Source organism: Esox lucius, chromosome 17, assembly GCF_011004845.1.
Source record: "Esox lucius isolate fEsoLuc1 chromosome 17, fEsoLuc1.pri, whole genome shotgun sequence".
Taxonomy (NCBI): Eukaryota; Metazoa; Chordata; class Actinopteri; order Esociformes; family Esocidae; genus Esox; species Esox lucius.
The window spans coordinates 36675863-36692698 of NC_047585.1; the positions used below are offsets into that span (position 1 = coordinate 36675863).

General features: G+C 41.7%; 1 protein-coding gene across 3 annotated transcripts; it reads right to left on the minus strand.

The window, feature by feature from the left end:
• On the minus strand, positions 1–16742 carry LOC105016848 (mitochondrial carnitine/acylcarnitine carrier protein). 3 transcript variants are annotated; one of them, XM_020055501.2, is made up of 16 exons: positions 16449–16742; positions 15751–15843; positions 13899–14026; positions 13699–13789; positions 10839–10956; positions 8469–8541; positions 5193–5446; positions 4450–4491; positions 4151–4290; positions 2901–3007; positions 2634–2787; positions 2044–2145; positions 1788–1862; positions 1610–1675; positions 1077–1215; positions 1–667 (listed from the first exon to the last, which is right to left on the minus strand). In XM_020055501.2, the coding sequence occupies exons 1-16, from the start codon at positions 16548–16550 to the stop codon at positions 543–545; spliced, it is 1809 nt and encodes a 602-aa protein (XP_019911060.1). In that variant the 5' UTR covers positions 16551–16742; the 3' UTR covers positions 1–542. The 3 variants fall into 3 exon arrangements, with proteins under 3 accessions (XP_019911060.1, XP_010879253.1, XP_010879260.1); XM_010880951.4 differs by lacking the exons at positions 8469–8541; positions 10839–10956; positions 13699–13789; ... (1 more) ...; positions 15751–15843; positions 16449–16742 and adding an exon at positions 5823–6666 and having other exon boundaries at positions 5193–5466; XM_010880958.2 differs by lacking the exons at positions 1–667; positions 1077–1215; positions 1610–1675; ... (5 more) ...; positions 4450–4491; positions 5193–5446 and adding exons at positions 6856–7562; positions 7760–7884; positions 8145–8254 and having other exon boundaries at positions 16449–16550.
• Between the last annotated feature and the right edge of the window lie 94 nt (positions 16743–16836).

Here is a 16836-nt window from a genome sequence, read left to right on the forward strand (position 1 = left end):
TTAGTCGTGAGCTCATTTTATTAGGATGTTTATTTTTGTTGTTCGTCTGAGATGATGTTTGGAATTTGAAAGTAATTTGAGCTTTCTCACAGCAATCCTTTCATCTGGGATAACATTTATTAGATCTCAGCATCTGCAGATTAAACCAGTCTTTCCATATAAAAGCAAAGGGCATGTTAATATTTGATCATAACTGTACATAATTTAAAAATATCACATTGAAGCAAGCTGTATTGGGCTATAATTATCATTTAGGGTAACACATGGACAAAGTACTAAGCCTACTTCGTGAACCTCATGTTTTCACAATACTAGTCAAATGAAAATACTAGTATATTGGCTACATGTATAAAAAATAGATGTGACATAGCAACAGTTTAAATAATGTACAGTATACAATTATATTTCAACAAATATGTTGTGTGTAGATTGTATAAAGCATATAAAACTACTAGTAAGTCTGTCCATCTGTTTGTGTGTAGGCAATAGTGAGTGTTTGTGTGGGGTTGTGTTGGAGTGACATTCCTTAGAGAGACCAGACTTTAACGTTTTAAATCTACACTAGAACCAAACAGGGCCACCAGTTGATCCTCGTATTGGGAGATGTTCCTCTTCATAATCTCCTTACAGGATCCCAGCAAGCGTTCAAACGCCTGAATGTCTATTACTGTAACAGAGAGGAAGGAACGGTAAGATGTTTCGTAACAGCTGAGCCTGGAACAGTTTTACTCATTGGTTGAAATAAAAGCGGTTCATAATGACTAATCTCTAGTATTTAAGTGTTCATGAGGTCTTAACCGTTTAAGAGTCACCAGCAGGTGTAATAGGAAAAGACCACTCTGGTTTCTGTTCCATAGACAAGCAAACGTTTTCGAACACGTCCACAACGATTTAACATGAGGCAAAGGCCTAATTCGCATATGCCTAAATACTAGTAATAACTATTACGCTAATGAATAACCAAAATGTTGATTCTCATCAACCAATCATGTCATTTAAAATTTTGAACCCAATGTAAGACTGATTAAAATATGATGCATCTGGGATTTTAAGTTAGGCAACTGAAAGCGATCTACCCAAGCACTTGGTTTCTCCCACAGCGTAGACGGAGGCTGCGCGTGGCTTGTTGGTGACCAGAGCCAGCTCTCCGAAGTACTGGCCCCGGGAACAGCGGGCAATCTCCACCTCAGCGTTGTCCTGCTGCCCTGCCTTGGTCTAGGTGGGGAGAGAAACAGCTGGAATTGATACTGATGTTCTGATGTCACTGATACCGTAACTCTTCAGATCAGTCAGGTGAATCCGCAAAAACACCAGTATCTAATGTGGTTGGTCAAAGGAACAATAAGTAGGACAAGTTATCAGAAAATGTCCGCCTGTTTAAAGCTGTTCAGAGAGCTTAATTTATCTGCTCCTTATATGTTGGCTATAGCATCCAAAAATAACACGCCAACTACTAACCAACGTGATAAATTATTGGTGTCAGTATTGCTGTCCTGTAAAACAGGAAAGACGGTTGAAACAAATTCCAGTCACGAACGCCTAGCGAACATATTATTTGTGAAGTATGTCTACCATGAACCCAACTAAAAATAAAAACAAGTCCACCTACTTTGCTTATTATCATGATCTTGACCTCCCCGGACTCTACGATGTAGAAGCAATCTGCCTCATCCCCCTGAGAGTGCAGAAAAGCAACAGGATTAGCAGTGAGTACAAACTAAAGAATAGTCCAATAATAAAGGAATAGTCCTGTAGTAAATGCCCTGTAGAGTAAAAGGCAAGAGAACCTGGGTTATGATGCGCTCCCCATCTTTGAACGCTTTCATTCCAACCACATCGACAATCTTCATCCTCTCAGTGAGCTAAGGAGGAAGATGAGGACAGAATGATCTTTACATTCCTTATGTCTGATTAGAAGAATGGTTTGCAATGGATTTGAACACCTGAACCTCTCATATATTGTACACGGTTGAGGTTTAAAAGACATGGTACATTTGGTTGTAAGATATTGTAATGAAATGAACAAGAGCAGCAGACACAAACCTCGAGAGACTTTAGAAGGGGTACACACTCAATGAAAGCCTCGTACATCTTCCTCTTCTTGGCATTGTTTTTTACTATGAGTCTATGAAATGTGGCCCGATCCTAAATCCCACAGATGAAGATTACACAGTCACTAATCTCTCACAGAACTGCGTGTTGAACATTCACTCACACAAACACATACACTCAAGTTTGTATGGCTATCCTCATGGGGACCAGAAAATAGAAATTGCATGCTCCCTAGCCCTAATCTTAACCCTAAACCTAACCCTTACACTATCCTTAACCTAACCCAAATCTAACCCTAACCTTAACCGTAACCTTAACCTCAATAAAGTAACATTTATGCCTAAACTGTACCTAGATGTAATGCCTAACCTTAACCCTAAACTTAACCAACAACGCCTGGACCTTAAAGAAACCCCAATTCTAACTCTAAAATGAATTGTAAGTTTGACCCTAAACCTAAACCCTGAACTGAAAATTGACTTCAATTTGGTCCCCATGAGTATAGAAAGACCTAAAACACACGCACACGCACACTTACACACACACATACACACACACATACACAGTCTCCTGTGACTCACCAGTCCCCACAGTGCCCCCTCCTGGGTAGCCACAATGGTGGCAGCGCGCGGTGTATTGTACATGAGAGCCAGCTCCCCAAAACTGCCCTTGTTGTCATACTTTCCAACACACTTGTTAACTCCATTTATCAGCACGATAATATCATATACACCCCTAAAACAAACAGAGGCCCACACAACATCAGAGGAATGAGAGAACGTCGTATTCACAGGCTTTGGACTAATGCCGCATGAAAAACAAATCCAATTGATTGGATACACACAGACCTCTCTATGACGTAGAAGTTATCTCCATCATCCCCCTGATCGATGATGTGCTCTTGTGGTTTGACCAACACCTCGAACATGCCATCCAACACCTCTGAGAACTGTTCCTGAAAGCGAGAAAACAACAGCCTCACAGAGGACGACCGCGTGTGTACCTGCTGTTCATTGCTAATTTGAATGCTGGTTAGGTCGGTGACCGGCAGTAACCGGGAGTCACGCGCAGAGGGCGGTGCAAACTGGCTGGACAGGTGTCGGGATGGACAGGTGGACGTCACGCTGGGCGGCCTAGCTTCGTGACCTGAGAGCTGAATTGTGGTTGTTTGTAGGGGAATTCCATTTACCTTTACGTAATTTAGCATATGCTCTTCTTCAGGGCAACTAACATTAGTAAGCAGAGCCAAAAATGCTCTACCAATTAAGCTATATGGGTCGATGGAAAGTCCCCTTCTCCAGTACCATGCTCTACCAATTAAGCTACATGGGTCGATGAAAAGCCCCCTTCTCCAGCACCATGCTCTACCAATTAAGCTACATGGGTCGATGGAAAGCCCCCTTCTCCAGCACCATGCTCTACCAATTAAGCTACATGGGTCGATGGAAAGCCCCCTTCTCCAGCACCATGCTCTACCAATTAAGCTACATGGGTCGATGGAAAGTCTCCTTCTCCAGCACAAATGTAGAGCAAGCAGCATAATAAGAAGCTGAAAGGCTTGGCAAAATGTGCAATGGAGTTTGCTTTCTTTGATGTTTGACTCTTCCGAACCTGTTGTCGCAATGGGGCAAGGTCACAGTCGAGAATTGGACATTAATAAAAAAGAAGAAAAATCCTCACAAATGTAGCATTCCATGGGAAATACTGACAAGAAAGTTTTTTTCGTCTCCATTTGGCTTGTTGGTGGAGTTAGGATTATGGGTTGTGTTCAGGGATAGACATGTTTCAGGTTAGGATTAGGATTGAATGAAAATACGACTTTCAATAAAAATCAATTGTTACTCCCCAAAGGTCTTCAATAGAAATACACTAGAAGCGCGAGTGTGTGTGTGTGTGTGTTTAGCACACTAAACTGGGACAGTGCAAACATCACACAAAGAAATCTATATTTTCTGCAATGTGTTTGGGCTTTATTGAGAGGGAGCTTGTTTTGTTCACAACCAAACCAAACCCAAAACGTAACCTTACACTTAACTCACAAGGCGTTTTCTCTCAATCTCTTTGATTAACACTCAGCGACCTACAGAAAAGACTTCACCTGGTCAAGGGTTTTGAACAGTAGAGTATCTCTGCAGGCATCCTGGAGTCTGCGACGCTGCTCGTCGGATTTGGGGTGTACCACCCGTGGCTCAAAGTCCTCGTCTTCATCGTCGTCCGGGTTGTACGCCTCTGCACAGACTGGAGGAAGGCAGTGACCGTGAAACACACTGGGGGGGAAACCAGTACAAGCACAGGAAATGCCGTGGCTGCCACACAGACGTCTGACTGAAAATGGGAACGTTTATTCATAGCATGAATAAAAAAATTAAATAAAAAAAAAACAGGAGTAAGACTCACCAGATACCCTGCGACTATATTTATTGGGAGTCGGAGGAGGCCCTAAAGACAGAGTGAGAGAATGTGAGAGAACGAGAGAATTTTACAGTTACATAAATCAAGTTGGCCCAACTCAACATCCATACCAGTCGTTCCTATAGATCCATTGACACACTTTAGCTTGCTGCCAATATGGTGACTGTAAGTGGACACTCATCCAGCAGTGGCTGATTATCCCACAACCTCCTACCAACCTGATTCAACACTTGTCTCTCCTCAGCTTTGGCCTGGGCACAGCAACTCATCTATCAAATGTGGTGGACATTTCCTCTAAGAAAATTGCTATTTATAGGCTCTGTATTCATGATGCAGTAATTCTGGACAAAACACTATTCAGTAAGCTTAAATACCTCAATCATCTGACGACCTCTGGCAGAATAACTAAATATCATATGACTACGCAGGGCCTCAAGTAACTTTGATTAGAACCCATTCAACTTGGTGCAGTTGATTTAAAACATCTTCATAATGGGCCTTTTATCAAATAGACTTATCAGAATGATTCGTTAAGCATCACGTGCGATTGTGTTGACTATTATTTGTGGTTTGGAGAGTGTAAAAGTTGGATAGCGTAAACACAGTTTATTATACAAAATAAAGTTATTATACAAAATAAAGAAAATGAGAAAATATATTTATATGTATTTGATAATTAAATTCGGAACAGTAAATATGGCCAACTAGACATCCCAACTTTTACTCACTATAGTCGTCTTCTGAATCCTCATTTTCATCTTCATTCGATTCAACCGAGTTACTGTCAAACGCTACTGCTTTTCGTGCAGATTTGACCGGGCTCTTTTTGACATGATTGTCGTGTTTTCTGGTCTCTTGTAGACGCTTGAAATACTGAATTGCGAATTCAACCAAGTCAGGCGGTCTGTGTCTTAGTACCTCCACAGTGTATCCTTGCAGCAAGTCCGTCAAGCCGACAGGTATCTCGATGCTCATCATAGAACTGTGGTAGCCTATAACGATCTTTAACAAGTTTAAAATGTTATTTAAGGTGGAGCTAATAGCCTACATAATCCATAATTTCAATAATCAGCAATTTGCAAAACAGGGTTTTGTGAAACTTCAGGTTGACTACTCATGAAGTATAACCTACTAATTTGTACCAGCAGTAAAATACAATATACTGAATATAACCTCCAGTGTTGTGCAGAATAACATCAATCCGCTGATGGATCCAATGTGGCAAAGGGTATGAGCCAGATCAATGACCAGCGGCCATGACAAGTATCAAAGTACATCTAAATGTCAAACCTAAATAAATTAACAAAAAAACGACCAAGATTGCTTTTAAATAATCACTTTGTAACCAATCTACTGACCTCCTTGCACTGTAGACTTTCGAAGATGAATTAAGGTCTGACATCTGCATCCTTTAAAAAATGCGCACAGCACGGTTCTGGCCCCTCCAGCAAAGCCCACCCACTTCTACCACACTCCCAGTCCGTGTCAACTGGTTGATTGACATTGCTACCGGTTTCCCCATATAGACTAGAAGCGGCGTATCGGAAACTATTGACCCGGCGTACTAAGCGAACGTCACAACTTTTCAGATCAAAAGTAATTAACGCTTCTCTAACCAAAGCCTGTGGTGTGTCGGACCTTCACGCGAGGTGCAGCATCTGCGGTCTAACATTAAAGACTGGAGGTGGCCTATATTTAAGCAATGAAGGCCAGAGGTGTAGAATATAGGGTCAATATACCGTGGCTATGGGCTGTTAAACACAACGCAACCCGGGAGGATCCTTTATAAAACGTTACTTTTAATTAATAATGTTGACTGGCTACAGCTGAGGTATACCGACAACATTTTTGTTATAATTTCATTGTTAACCAGTTCATAATTGTGACATGGCAAAGCAGGGGTTAGTGGAGACAATATACTGTGGCTGAGGAATGTAACCAGGCACTCTGCACCGTTCCTAAGAACAGTCCTTACCAATGGTATAGTGACATATACCACAACCCCAAGCCTAATTTGGTAAATATAAGCCAACACAATCACTATGGAACTGATTAATAGCCATGTATGTTTGATGTAACTTCTCAAAATACAACATTGTGTGTAATAAGTGATGTCAATTAGAACATAGGCATTTATTAATTATTCCAATAGGTCTTAATATTTCACCCGGCACAGCCAGAAGAGGACTGGTCACCCCTCTGAGCCTGGGTCCTCTCTAGGTTTCTTCCTAAATTTCAGCCTTCTTAGGGTTTTTTTCCTAGCCACTGAAATTCAATACTACTGTTGTTTGCTCCTTGGGGTTTAAGGCCGGGTGTTTTTGTAAAAGCACTTTGTGACAACTGCTGTTGTAAAAAGGGCTTTATAAATAAATGTGATTGATTGAACTGGGATGGATCAGGTGTTCATATTTAATTGTATTTATTTACATACATGATGACAAAGACATGAAACCAGACCTTGCTCAATAAGGGATCTCCATGTTTGTGGCATGGCTTACATTCTCCAATATTATTAATTAATGTATTAATCAATCAACTAACAATTTCCAGGGTGATTATTTGATTATTGGATCACCTTAGAATGAGACTTTTCAGGTATGTTTTTCAAGGCATGTGTTTTGTGTTTGAACAAACACACATTCACACGCACGCACACATACAATCCACTAACTCTTTACATGCAAGTTGTGAAAATGCCAGTATTCTCTGATATCCAGACTCAGTAAAAGTAAGGCACATGATAAATTCCCTCCATTTCTAAAAAAAGAACATAAAAACCCATTAAAAAGAAATGCAAGTAAAACGCTGAGGAGTGAGAATATTCGTGTGTGTGTGTGTGTGTGTGTGTGAGAATGCATATGCCTGAGTATCCCCTTTGTCCATCTCTACAATATAAGCAGCTTTCCCAGTCAGTCTGTCAGTCAGACCCCTGGTGGCATCGGAGTACATGCCAGCGGTGTCGACGGTGTCCGCGGTTATGCCGCTGTATCCACCAGGTCTGCTGTTGAGGTTCGGTTCTGGACCGGGGACTGGCATCACAGGCTGGGGGCGGCCCAGTTGAGGAACTTCATGGCCACTTCAAACCCAAGGAAACAGGCCTGCAGGGAGACACATCCGTGAGGTCGCCGTTAGCCGCACAGTCACGGTAAAGACTCATGGAAACGGCACAGTTCTACAGGCCAGTGTATGGTGACCTCCACGTTCTGGGGAGCGGACGCAAAGCTGGTTTGGGGCTAGCCTGGGCAATAAAGTAGCCAAGATGATACATTTGAGTTAGCGGGCTGCGTCTACTCACTGCGTTAGCGGGGAAAGCTCTGAGCATGACAGCGGTGAAGCCTTTGTACAGAGAGGCCATGCCCTCCTCCCTCAGCAGCTCTCGTAGAACGTCACGAAAGCCATTAGGATACTTCCCCTCCGGGGCTGAGAGAAGGGCACATGAGAAGCTTCAATCCTGCAACCGTTCACATGCCCCCGCTGCTTCAAATATAACAGGTTGCCAAGCAACGGTATACTGTACACTACCACTACTACTACCAATATATGTGACAGCGTGGGTAGTGGAAATCTCTTCACAGTAAATCAATTAATCGTGGTGCATTAGTCAATTTAGTTTCGGTTGACTGAATTGAAATTGAATTGTATTGACAGCACCCCAGAAAAACATTCTTCATCAGTCACACCTGTCTGGAAGCGAGACTTCAGCACATCCGCTGGGATAGCCACCGCCCAGTTGAAGATTCCTGCCATCCCTCCAGCGAACAGAACACTGGGAACACTCAGTTCATTGGGGCTGTGGAGCAACAAGTCAATTATAAATAATACACATTTTCTTTAAGGAATTTCTTTTAAGAAAGGCAAAAAAATAAAACAACAACAACAACAACTACAACAACAACGTTCCAAACATGAATTTTACAGAAATATTTTGTGGACACAGGTGCCGCTGCATTTCAATTTAATTTGCATTCACACATGTAGAATATTCAGTCAGGTCAGTCCCTCACCTCTTGCCCTCGGGTGTGAGGAGGTGCTTCAACCATTCGTAGGTCATGAAATACATCCCACTGGCTGGCACATCTGAGACACAAGATGTCAGAGTCAGACTCACTGTTTTCGTAATAAGCCAAGCACAGCTGTCAAACACTCCAGAACACAACGATCCATATTCTAGATCAACAGTTTGATATAGAGTGGTTCACAATACAGGCCTTTGTGCAAAAATCTGTTTTGTTTCCATCCAAATAGCAAGTAACAAGAGACCAAATTAGATTTGTGTGTCAGACAGCAGTAATTTCCTGACATGGATCTGCTAGTTGCCGTAGTAACAGAGTGTGTGTGTGTGTGTGTAGATAGGTGGTTGCTACTGTATTTCCTGTTAATCATATAGCTATGATAAAAACAGCGCCTGCCAGAAAGATTCTCAGTTACTTAGAATGTCATAGTATAATAAGACTTAAGTCTCAATGGTTAAGATCTATCAGCTTTCAAAATGAGTCCTTGTGATCTTGTCAAAACTGTCATCAGAGGAGCTAGCATGTGACAAGACCGCAAAAGCCTCAAGTCTCCAATTTCATTTGATTTCGAACCACCTAGGCAAGCGCCAGTTCTGATTTCAATTAGTTATGGAAAAAAAAATAGGATATCAAACTCCCTGTGTGTACAAGTCATTACAGAGAGCTGTGGGATATATATCCAGACATACAGTAAAGTACCTCTCATCAGGGTGAGAGCTGTGGGATGTATATCCAGACATACAGTAAAGTACCTCTCATTAGGGTGAGAGCTGTGGGATGTATATCCAGACATACAGTAAAGTACCTCTCATCAGGGTGAGAGCTGTGGGATACAGTGGGGCAAAAAAGTATTTAGTCAGCCACCAATTGTGCAAGTTCTCACACTTAAAAAGATGAGAGAGGCCTGTAATTATCATCATAGGTACACTTCAACTATGAGAGACAAAATGATATAAAAGAATCCAGAAAATAACATTGTAGGATTTTTTATGAATTAATTGGTAAATTCCTCAGTAAAATAAATATTTGGTCACCTACAAACAAGCAAGATTTCTGGCTCTCACAGACCTGTAACTTCTTTAAGAGGCTCCTCTGTCCTCCACTCGTTACCTGTATTAATGGCACCTGTTTGAACTTGTTATCAGTATAAAAGACACCTGTCCACAACCTCAAACAGTCACACTTCAAACTCCACTATGGCCAAGACCAAATAGCTGTCAAAGGACACCAGAAACAAAATTGTAGACCTGCACCAGGCTGGGAAGACTGAATCTGCAATAGGTAAGCAGCTTGGTGAGAAGAAATCAACTGTGGGAGCAATTATAAGAAAATGGAAGACATACAAGACCACTGATAATCTCCCTCGATCGGGGGCTCCATGCAAGATCTCACCCCGTGGGGTCAAAATGATCACAAATCCCAGAACCACACGAGGGGGACCTAGTGATTGTCCTGCAGAGAGCTGGGACCAAAGTAACAAAGGCTACCATCAGTAACACACTACGCCGCCAGGGACTCAAATCCTGCAGTGCCAGACGTGTCCCCCTGCTTAAGCCAGTACATGTCCAGGCCCCTCTGAGGTTTGCTAGAGAGCATTTGGATGGTCCAGAAGAGGATTGGGAGAATGTCATATGGTCAGATCAAACCAAAATAGAACTTTTTGGTAAAAACTCAACTCGTCGTGTTTGGAATGCTGAGTTGCATCCAAAGAACACCATACCTACTGTGAAGCATGGGGGTGGAAACATCATGCTTTGGGGCTGTTTTTCTGCAAAGGGACCAGGACGACTGATCCATGTAAAGGAAAGAATGAATGGGGCCATGTATCGTGAGATTTTGAGTGAAAACCTCCTTCCATCAGCAAGGGCTTCGTAAGAAGCATTTCAAGGTCCTGGAGTGGCCTAGCCAGTCACCAGATCTCAATCCCATCGAAAATCTTTGGAGGAAGTTGAAAGTCTGTGTTGCCCAGCGACAGCTCCAAAACATCACTGCTCTAGAGGAGATCTGCATGGAGGAATGGGCCAAAATACCTGCAACAGTGTGTGAAAACCTTGTGAAGACTTACAGAAAAAGTTTGACCTCTGTCATTGCCAACATAGGGTATATAACAAAGTATTAAGATGAACTTTTGTTATTGACCAAATACTTATTTTCCACCATAATTTACCAATAAATTCATAATAAATCCTACAATGTGATTTTCTGTATTTCTTTTCTCATTTTGTCTCTCATAGTTGAAGTGTACCTATGATGAAAATTACAGGCCTCTCTCATCTTTTTAAATGGGAGAACTTGCACAATTGGTGGCAGGCTAAATATTTTTTTGCCCCACTGTATATATCCAGACATACAGTAAAGTACCTCTCATCAGGGTGAGAGCAGTTCCTCTGTAGATTCCTTTGATCCCACTCTCTTTGTACAGCTGCTTCACACAGTCCATGGGCCCGGCATACTTCACCTCCCCTGTGGCAGCCTGGATCTGTACACACGGCCACAATGTCACATAACAACCCGGGTCCCAACCTCATCTCCTACAACTTAAAAACGTTGGGTAAAAATGCAATGACTATATGCACAAGCCAACATGGATCTGTTGATCTATTTAATGCTAATAACCTTCATCTCATCTAATCTACACTACAGTCTATTCTGTGACAGATGTTTTTATCTTTTATTCTTATCATTTGAATAGCCATTTTACACTCATATGCATCTATAATACTCAAATACTTCCATATTTCTCATACTCCCCATCCTACTCTTTCAAAATGTATGCTAGTTTACATTGTTATGTATATTACGGCCATACTTGCCATATCTACAATATTCAATACTACTACCAATATTGCAGCTAGTTTACAGTACTCATAACAGTAGTGTTATGTATATTTTTGCTGTGTATATATTGTTTTTAAATTCTCAGTACATAGTTGTAGTTTGCTATGCCACCATTCATAATCTTATTACACTCATATGTATCTACAATATTCAATAATTCTACCAATTGCTGCTAATTCACACCATACTTGCCATATCTATAATGTTCAATAAGACTACCCAGATTGCTGTAGTTTACAGTGCTCTTTTATGTATTTTTTGCTCTGCTAGCGTACAGTGTTGTGCATACTGTTGCTTTATTTTATTATTATTTTCTGTCTAGCTACAGCTCCGGAATAAATTAAGAGACCACTGCACCTTTTTCTTTCCTTTCCAAAAAAGTGGAAAAGGAAGGTTTTGAGTGAGGAACAGAAGGGTTAAAATTAAGAGACCACTGCAAATTTAACGCTTCTGTTCCTCACTCACAATTTTTTTTTCCAGAGCTGTATATTTTTGCTTATATGCTCTTGTTAACTCTCTATGTAGTTGTCGGGTGCCATGTCACAAGAATTTCATTGTGCAGGATGACGCTGTGTTGTTCAGTGCATTTGACAAATAAACCTTGAAACAAAAATAAATACATAAAGTTTCAGCAAAATAGGCTTTGAATCTTTTTTTTCTCCATGCATTTTCCATGTTCCATATGATTCTATGCCAGAGGCTGTGGTACAGTTAAATCTAATCAGATCATCTTGCCTCTGCTAAACCAATTTTCACAGCCTAGGTAAAATGACACAAATTACTTTCCTGGTAATTCCCTGGTACAGCACTCCCCTGGTAATGTATGGCCCTGGTAATGCACGCACTTGGTAATGCTGTTAATGCATTGCCCTGGTAATGCACGCCCCTGGTAATGCATGCAGGTATACAGACGTAACCACCTGATCCACAATGGACATGAAACAAAGATACCCATGTGCTACTAAATGGATCAACTTGGTGGTATTTGGACAGGAACACCTTTTTGTCTTCCTGCAGGACAGACTTACATACATACTGGATAGGGCATTTAGAAATTACACCACATTTTGTACACTGTAGCCCTATTTCAGGGTATCAAAAAGTATTTGGGTAGACTAACATTATATACAGTGAAGTAGTCATGTTTATTGCTTTGTCAAATATCCTTTGCATGCAATGACTAACTGAAGTTATCGACCCATATATATATCACCAGACACTGTATCTTCCCTGGTGATGTTCTGCCAGACCTGTACTGCAGTCATCTTCAGCTCCTGTCTGTTTTGGGGTATTTTCACCGTCAGTCTTGTCTTCAGCATGTTAAAGGCATGCTCAACTGGAATCAGATCGGTGATTGACTAGGCCAGTGAAGGTCTTTCCACTTTTTACCCTGAAGAACTCCCTGGCAGCTGTGGCAGAGGGTGTCAGATCATTGTTCTGCTGCATGATGAAGTCACTTCCAATGAGTTTAGAGGCATGTATTTGTATCTGGACACAAGATGTTTCTGTACAATTAGTCTTGTTTTAGCCGTCCGTCAGTGGAGGCACATGGGGTAATGCCAGTGTCAGCTGTACGTGCCAAAACAAACCTGTTCTGTCCTCTTGCCATCACTTTGGTACATGTTCATGTTTGTCTGATCTGTCCATAAGACTCAGGCTCTTTTAAGTATTGTCAGGCCCTCCTGTTTTTGAATGTAACTGGTGTTTTTGCACCCTGCAGTCCCGCCTCTGCAGTTCAGCCAGTGAAGTGTTCTCTGGTTGGTGGTGACAAACATTTGCGTTTTTCACTTTTTCTTTGTGGTGAGCACTCTTCGTTCATTCACTGTAGAGGACTCCTGGGGTCTACCAGGTAATTTGCCCCTGCTGAGAAGACCAGCGCTTCATTTCATCTAAACGTACCAAACCGGTGAACTGTCTTCTCAATATACTTTTTATTTTTCTAATTCCACAAAGGTACATGCATGTGTAACTTCTATGACTGTTCAGACATTATTCTCCGGATATTCCAACAAGTGTAGCAGACTAAAGTCACAATCAGACTATTATTGACCCTGGAGCAATTAGGGTTAAAAGCCTTGCTGAACGAACAATGACATGCCTTTCCACCTTGTCTGCTTTGGGCCTTAAAGCTGAGACCTTTCATATCGGCCCAACTTTCCGCTACACTATCTACTACTGTTCCACATGGGTTTCCTGAGTCACCAGCGCAGAACTACTGACCTAGGCATCAGCACAAACACTTCATGACCAAGGCAAGGCCCCCGAATGACATGAGCATAGTTCAACCTCCATTAAAATGAAACCTGTGATCCTAAACCTGGTTTAACCTAAGCCTGTTACCTTAACATGGTTCTGCGCTGAGTACTGCAGGTTTGTTCCTCACCTGTAGGAGACACTTGATGCGTTCTCCCGGAGCCATGATAGCTGTTGTAAACACGCCAGACAGCATCCCAGCAGCAAACAATTGTCGATACCTGAGAAGGAAAGCAGATGGTTACATAAAAACACACAGACACAAACCCACATACCGTTTTTCCAGCAAAAAGCACTGGAAATATTGAAGACTACAGAACCATCGCCTACGTAAGGACATCATCTGGGGTTTTCTGCTGTAGTTTCTTGCCCAGGCCAAAACCGAAGAAGCAGACAGCAAACATAGGTGTGACTCCAATGATAGGGGCTGCCATGCCTTTGTATAAGCCTCTGACCCCCTTTAAAGACATAAAAGTACAGCAAGGACAAAATTGGTAAGGAGATAAAGAGCAATGAGTGTTGACCAGACAAATACATAGAATGAAAAAATCTAAATACCATAGGCCTAACAGTTATAAATACAGTGAGGGAAAAAATTATTTGATCCCCTGCTGATTTTGTACGTTTGCCCACTGACAAAGAAATTATCAGTCTATAATTTTAATGGTAGATTTATTTGAACAGTGAGAGACAGAATAACAACAAAAATCCAGAAAAACATCAAAAACGTTATAAATTGATTTGCATTTTAATGAGTGAAATAAGTATTTGATCCCCTCTCAATCAGAAAGATTTCGGGCTTCCAGGTGTCTTTTATACAGGTAACGATCTGATATTAGGAGCACACTCCTAAAGGGAGTGCTCCTAATCTCATCATGTTACCTGTATAAAAGACACCTGTCCACAGAAGCAATCAATCAATCAGATTCCAAACTCTCGACCATGGCCAAGACCAAAGTGCTGTCCAAGGATATCAGAGACAAGACTGTAGACCTACACAAGGCTGGAATGGGTTACAAGACCATCACCAAGCAGCTTGGTGAGAAGGTGACAACAGTTGGTGCGATTATTCGCAAATGGAAGAAACACAAAAGAACTGTCAATCTCCCTCGGTTTGGGGCTCCATGCAAGATCTCACCTCGTAGAGTTGCAATGATCATGGGAACGGTGAGGAATCAGTCCAGAACTACACAGGAGGATCTTGTCAATGATCTCAAGGCAGCTGGGACCATAGTCACCAAGAAAACTATTGGTAACACACTATGCCATGAAGGACTGAAATCCTGCAGTGCCTGCAAGGTCCCCCTGCTCAAGAAAGCACATGTACAGGCCTGTCTCAAGTTTGCCAATGAACATCTGAATGATTCAGAGGAGAACTGGGTGAAAGTGTTGTGGTCAGATGAGACCAAAATCAAGCTCTTTGGCATCAACTCAACTCGCCTTGATTGGAGGAGGGGAATGCTGCCTATGACCCCAAGAACACCATCCCCAACATCAAACATGGAGGTGGAAACATTATGCTTTGGGGGTGTTTTTCTGCTAAGGGGACAGGACAACTTCACGGCATCAAAGGGACGATGGACGGGACCATGTACCGTCAAATCTTGGGTGAGAACCTCCTTCCCTCAGCCAGGGCATTGAAAATGGGTCGTGGATGGGTATTCCAGCATGACAATGACCCAAAACACATGGCCAAGGCAACAAAAGAGTGGCTCATGAAGAAGTACATTAAGGTCCTGGAGTGGCCTAGTCAGTCTCCAGACCTTAATCCCATAGAAAACCTGTGGAGGGAGTTGAAGGTTCGAGGTGCCAAACGTCAACCTTGAAACCTTAATGACTTGGACAAGATCTGCAAAGAGAACTGGGACAAAATCCCTCCTGAGATGTGTGCAAACCTGGTGGCCAACTACAAGAAACATCTGACCTCTGTGATTTCCAACAAGGGTTTTGCCACCAAGTACTAAGTCATGTTTTGCAGAGGGGTCGAATACTTATTTCACTCATTAAATGCAAATCAATTTATAAAAATGTTGACATGTTTATCTGGATTTTTTTGTTGTTATTCTGTCTCTCACTGTTCAAATAAACCTACCATTAAAATTATAGATCATTTCTTTGTCAGTGGGCAAACATACAAAATCAGCAGGGGATCAAATACTTTTTTGCCTCACTGTATACCCACCTCTTTGCCAAGGGTCTGTTTGAAACAATCAAAAGTGCCTCTGTAGAGGGGGGTCTCGCCAGGACCAGGAACAGCCATGGTCTGAATGCGCACCTAAGAAAGAGGCAGTTATAACACAGTTATAAACACTCTCACCACCACTGTAGAAGAAAGTCCTGAAACCTCTCCTGGGGACCATTCAGCCATTCGATGTATCACAGAGCTAAAAAAAATGTGTAAGTAAAAATAACTTTTTGGAGCGTAGAGGAAAGGATATTAATATTGTGACTTAAGACCACTATGACATTCAAGTATGGACAATTTAATAGCTTTAATTTCAATACAAGGCTCAGGAGATAATAACATCTGCAAAAACACATTGTCATTGGGCAATTGCAATGCAGAAGTATAATAATCATTGCCAAATCTACAGATCAAAGGTCAACAATGTCACACCTGACTTCATTTAAGCGCTAGTTGGACTCGACATTGAGTTAACTGACAATCCCCCTGAAACATGTAATGCCCCCAATAAAATATAATTTTTAAAAAACGAATAGAAAAACATAAGGTCATTTTAATTTGCGAAGTCACATTCATTGCTTTGGTAGGAGTGCAATGCTGCGACCACTGTGCAGTAGCTAGCTAATTATCTCTTACTGATGACGGCTACCTTGCTAGCTAACGTTAGCAATAACTTCACAAAATTAAAATATTACCTTTATGGTATCAAGTGGATGTCCAGCGAAAACCAAGCAGACACCCCCAAAGCCCCCAGCGAAGAAGTTCTTCCCTGGACTTATCGCCTGCTGTTTAGACATGATTTCTGTTTAAAACAGAAAACAAGAAAATAAATACACTAAATAATGCGTCCTCGTTACTCGTCTCTAGAGAAGTAACGAGCTAAATGGCCGGTTACCCGAGTCCCCACTATCGGTTTAAATGAGAGGTAAAGAAGCTAGCTGGCTATTTTTTTGACAGCGGACCTTTCACCTAGATAGGTACACGGACTGAGCTTGCGGTTACACAGAAATGCGTCGGTCCTACTTCATTTATCGTCCGACTAAATTATTCGTCGGCCTACTGATTGTTTACAGGAAGTATACA

Coding starts and splice junctions, on each gene's coding strand:
- LOC105016848 (XM_020055501.2), bottom strand. CDS start 16,550: ATGTCTAAACAGCAGGCGATAAGTCCAGGGAAGAACTTCTTCGCTGGG. Junction 14,027..15,750: donor AACAGACCCTTGGCAAAGAG/GTGGGTATACAG, acceptor ATGTCTTTAAAG/GGGGTCAGAGGCTTATACAA. Junction 13,790..13,898: donor ACCCCAGATGATGTCCTTAC/GTAGGCGATGGT, acceptor TTTCCTTCTCAG/GTATCGACAATTGTTTGCTG.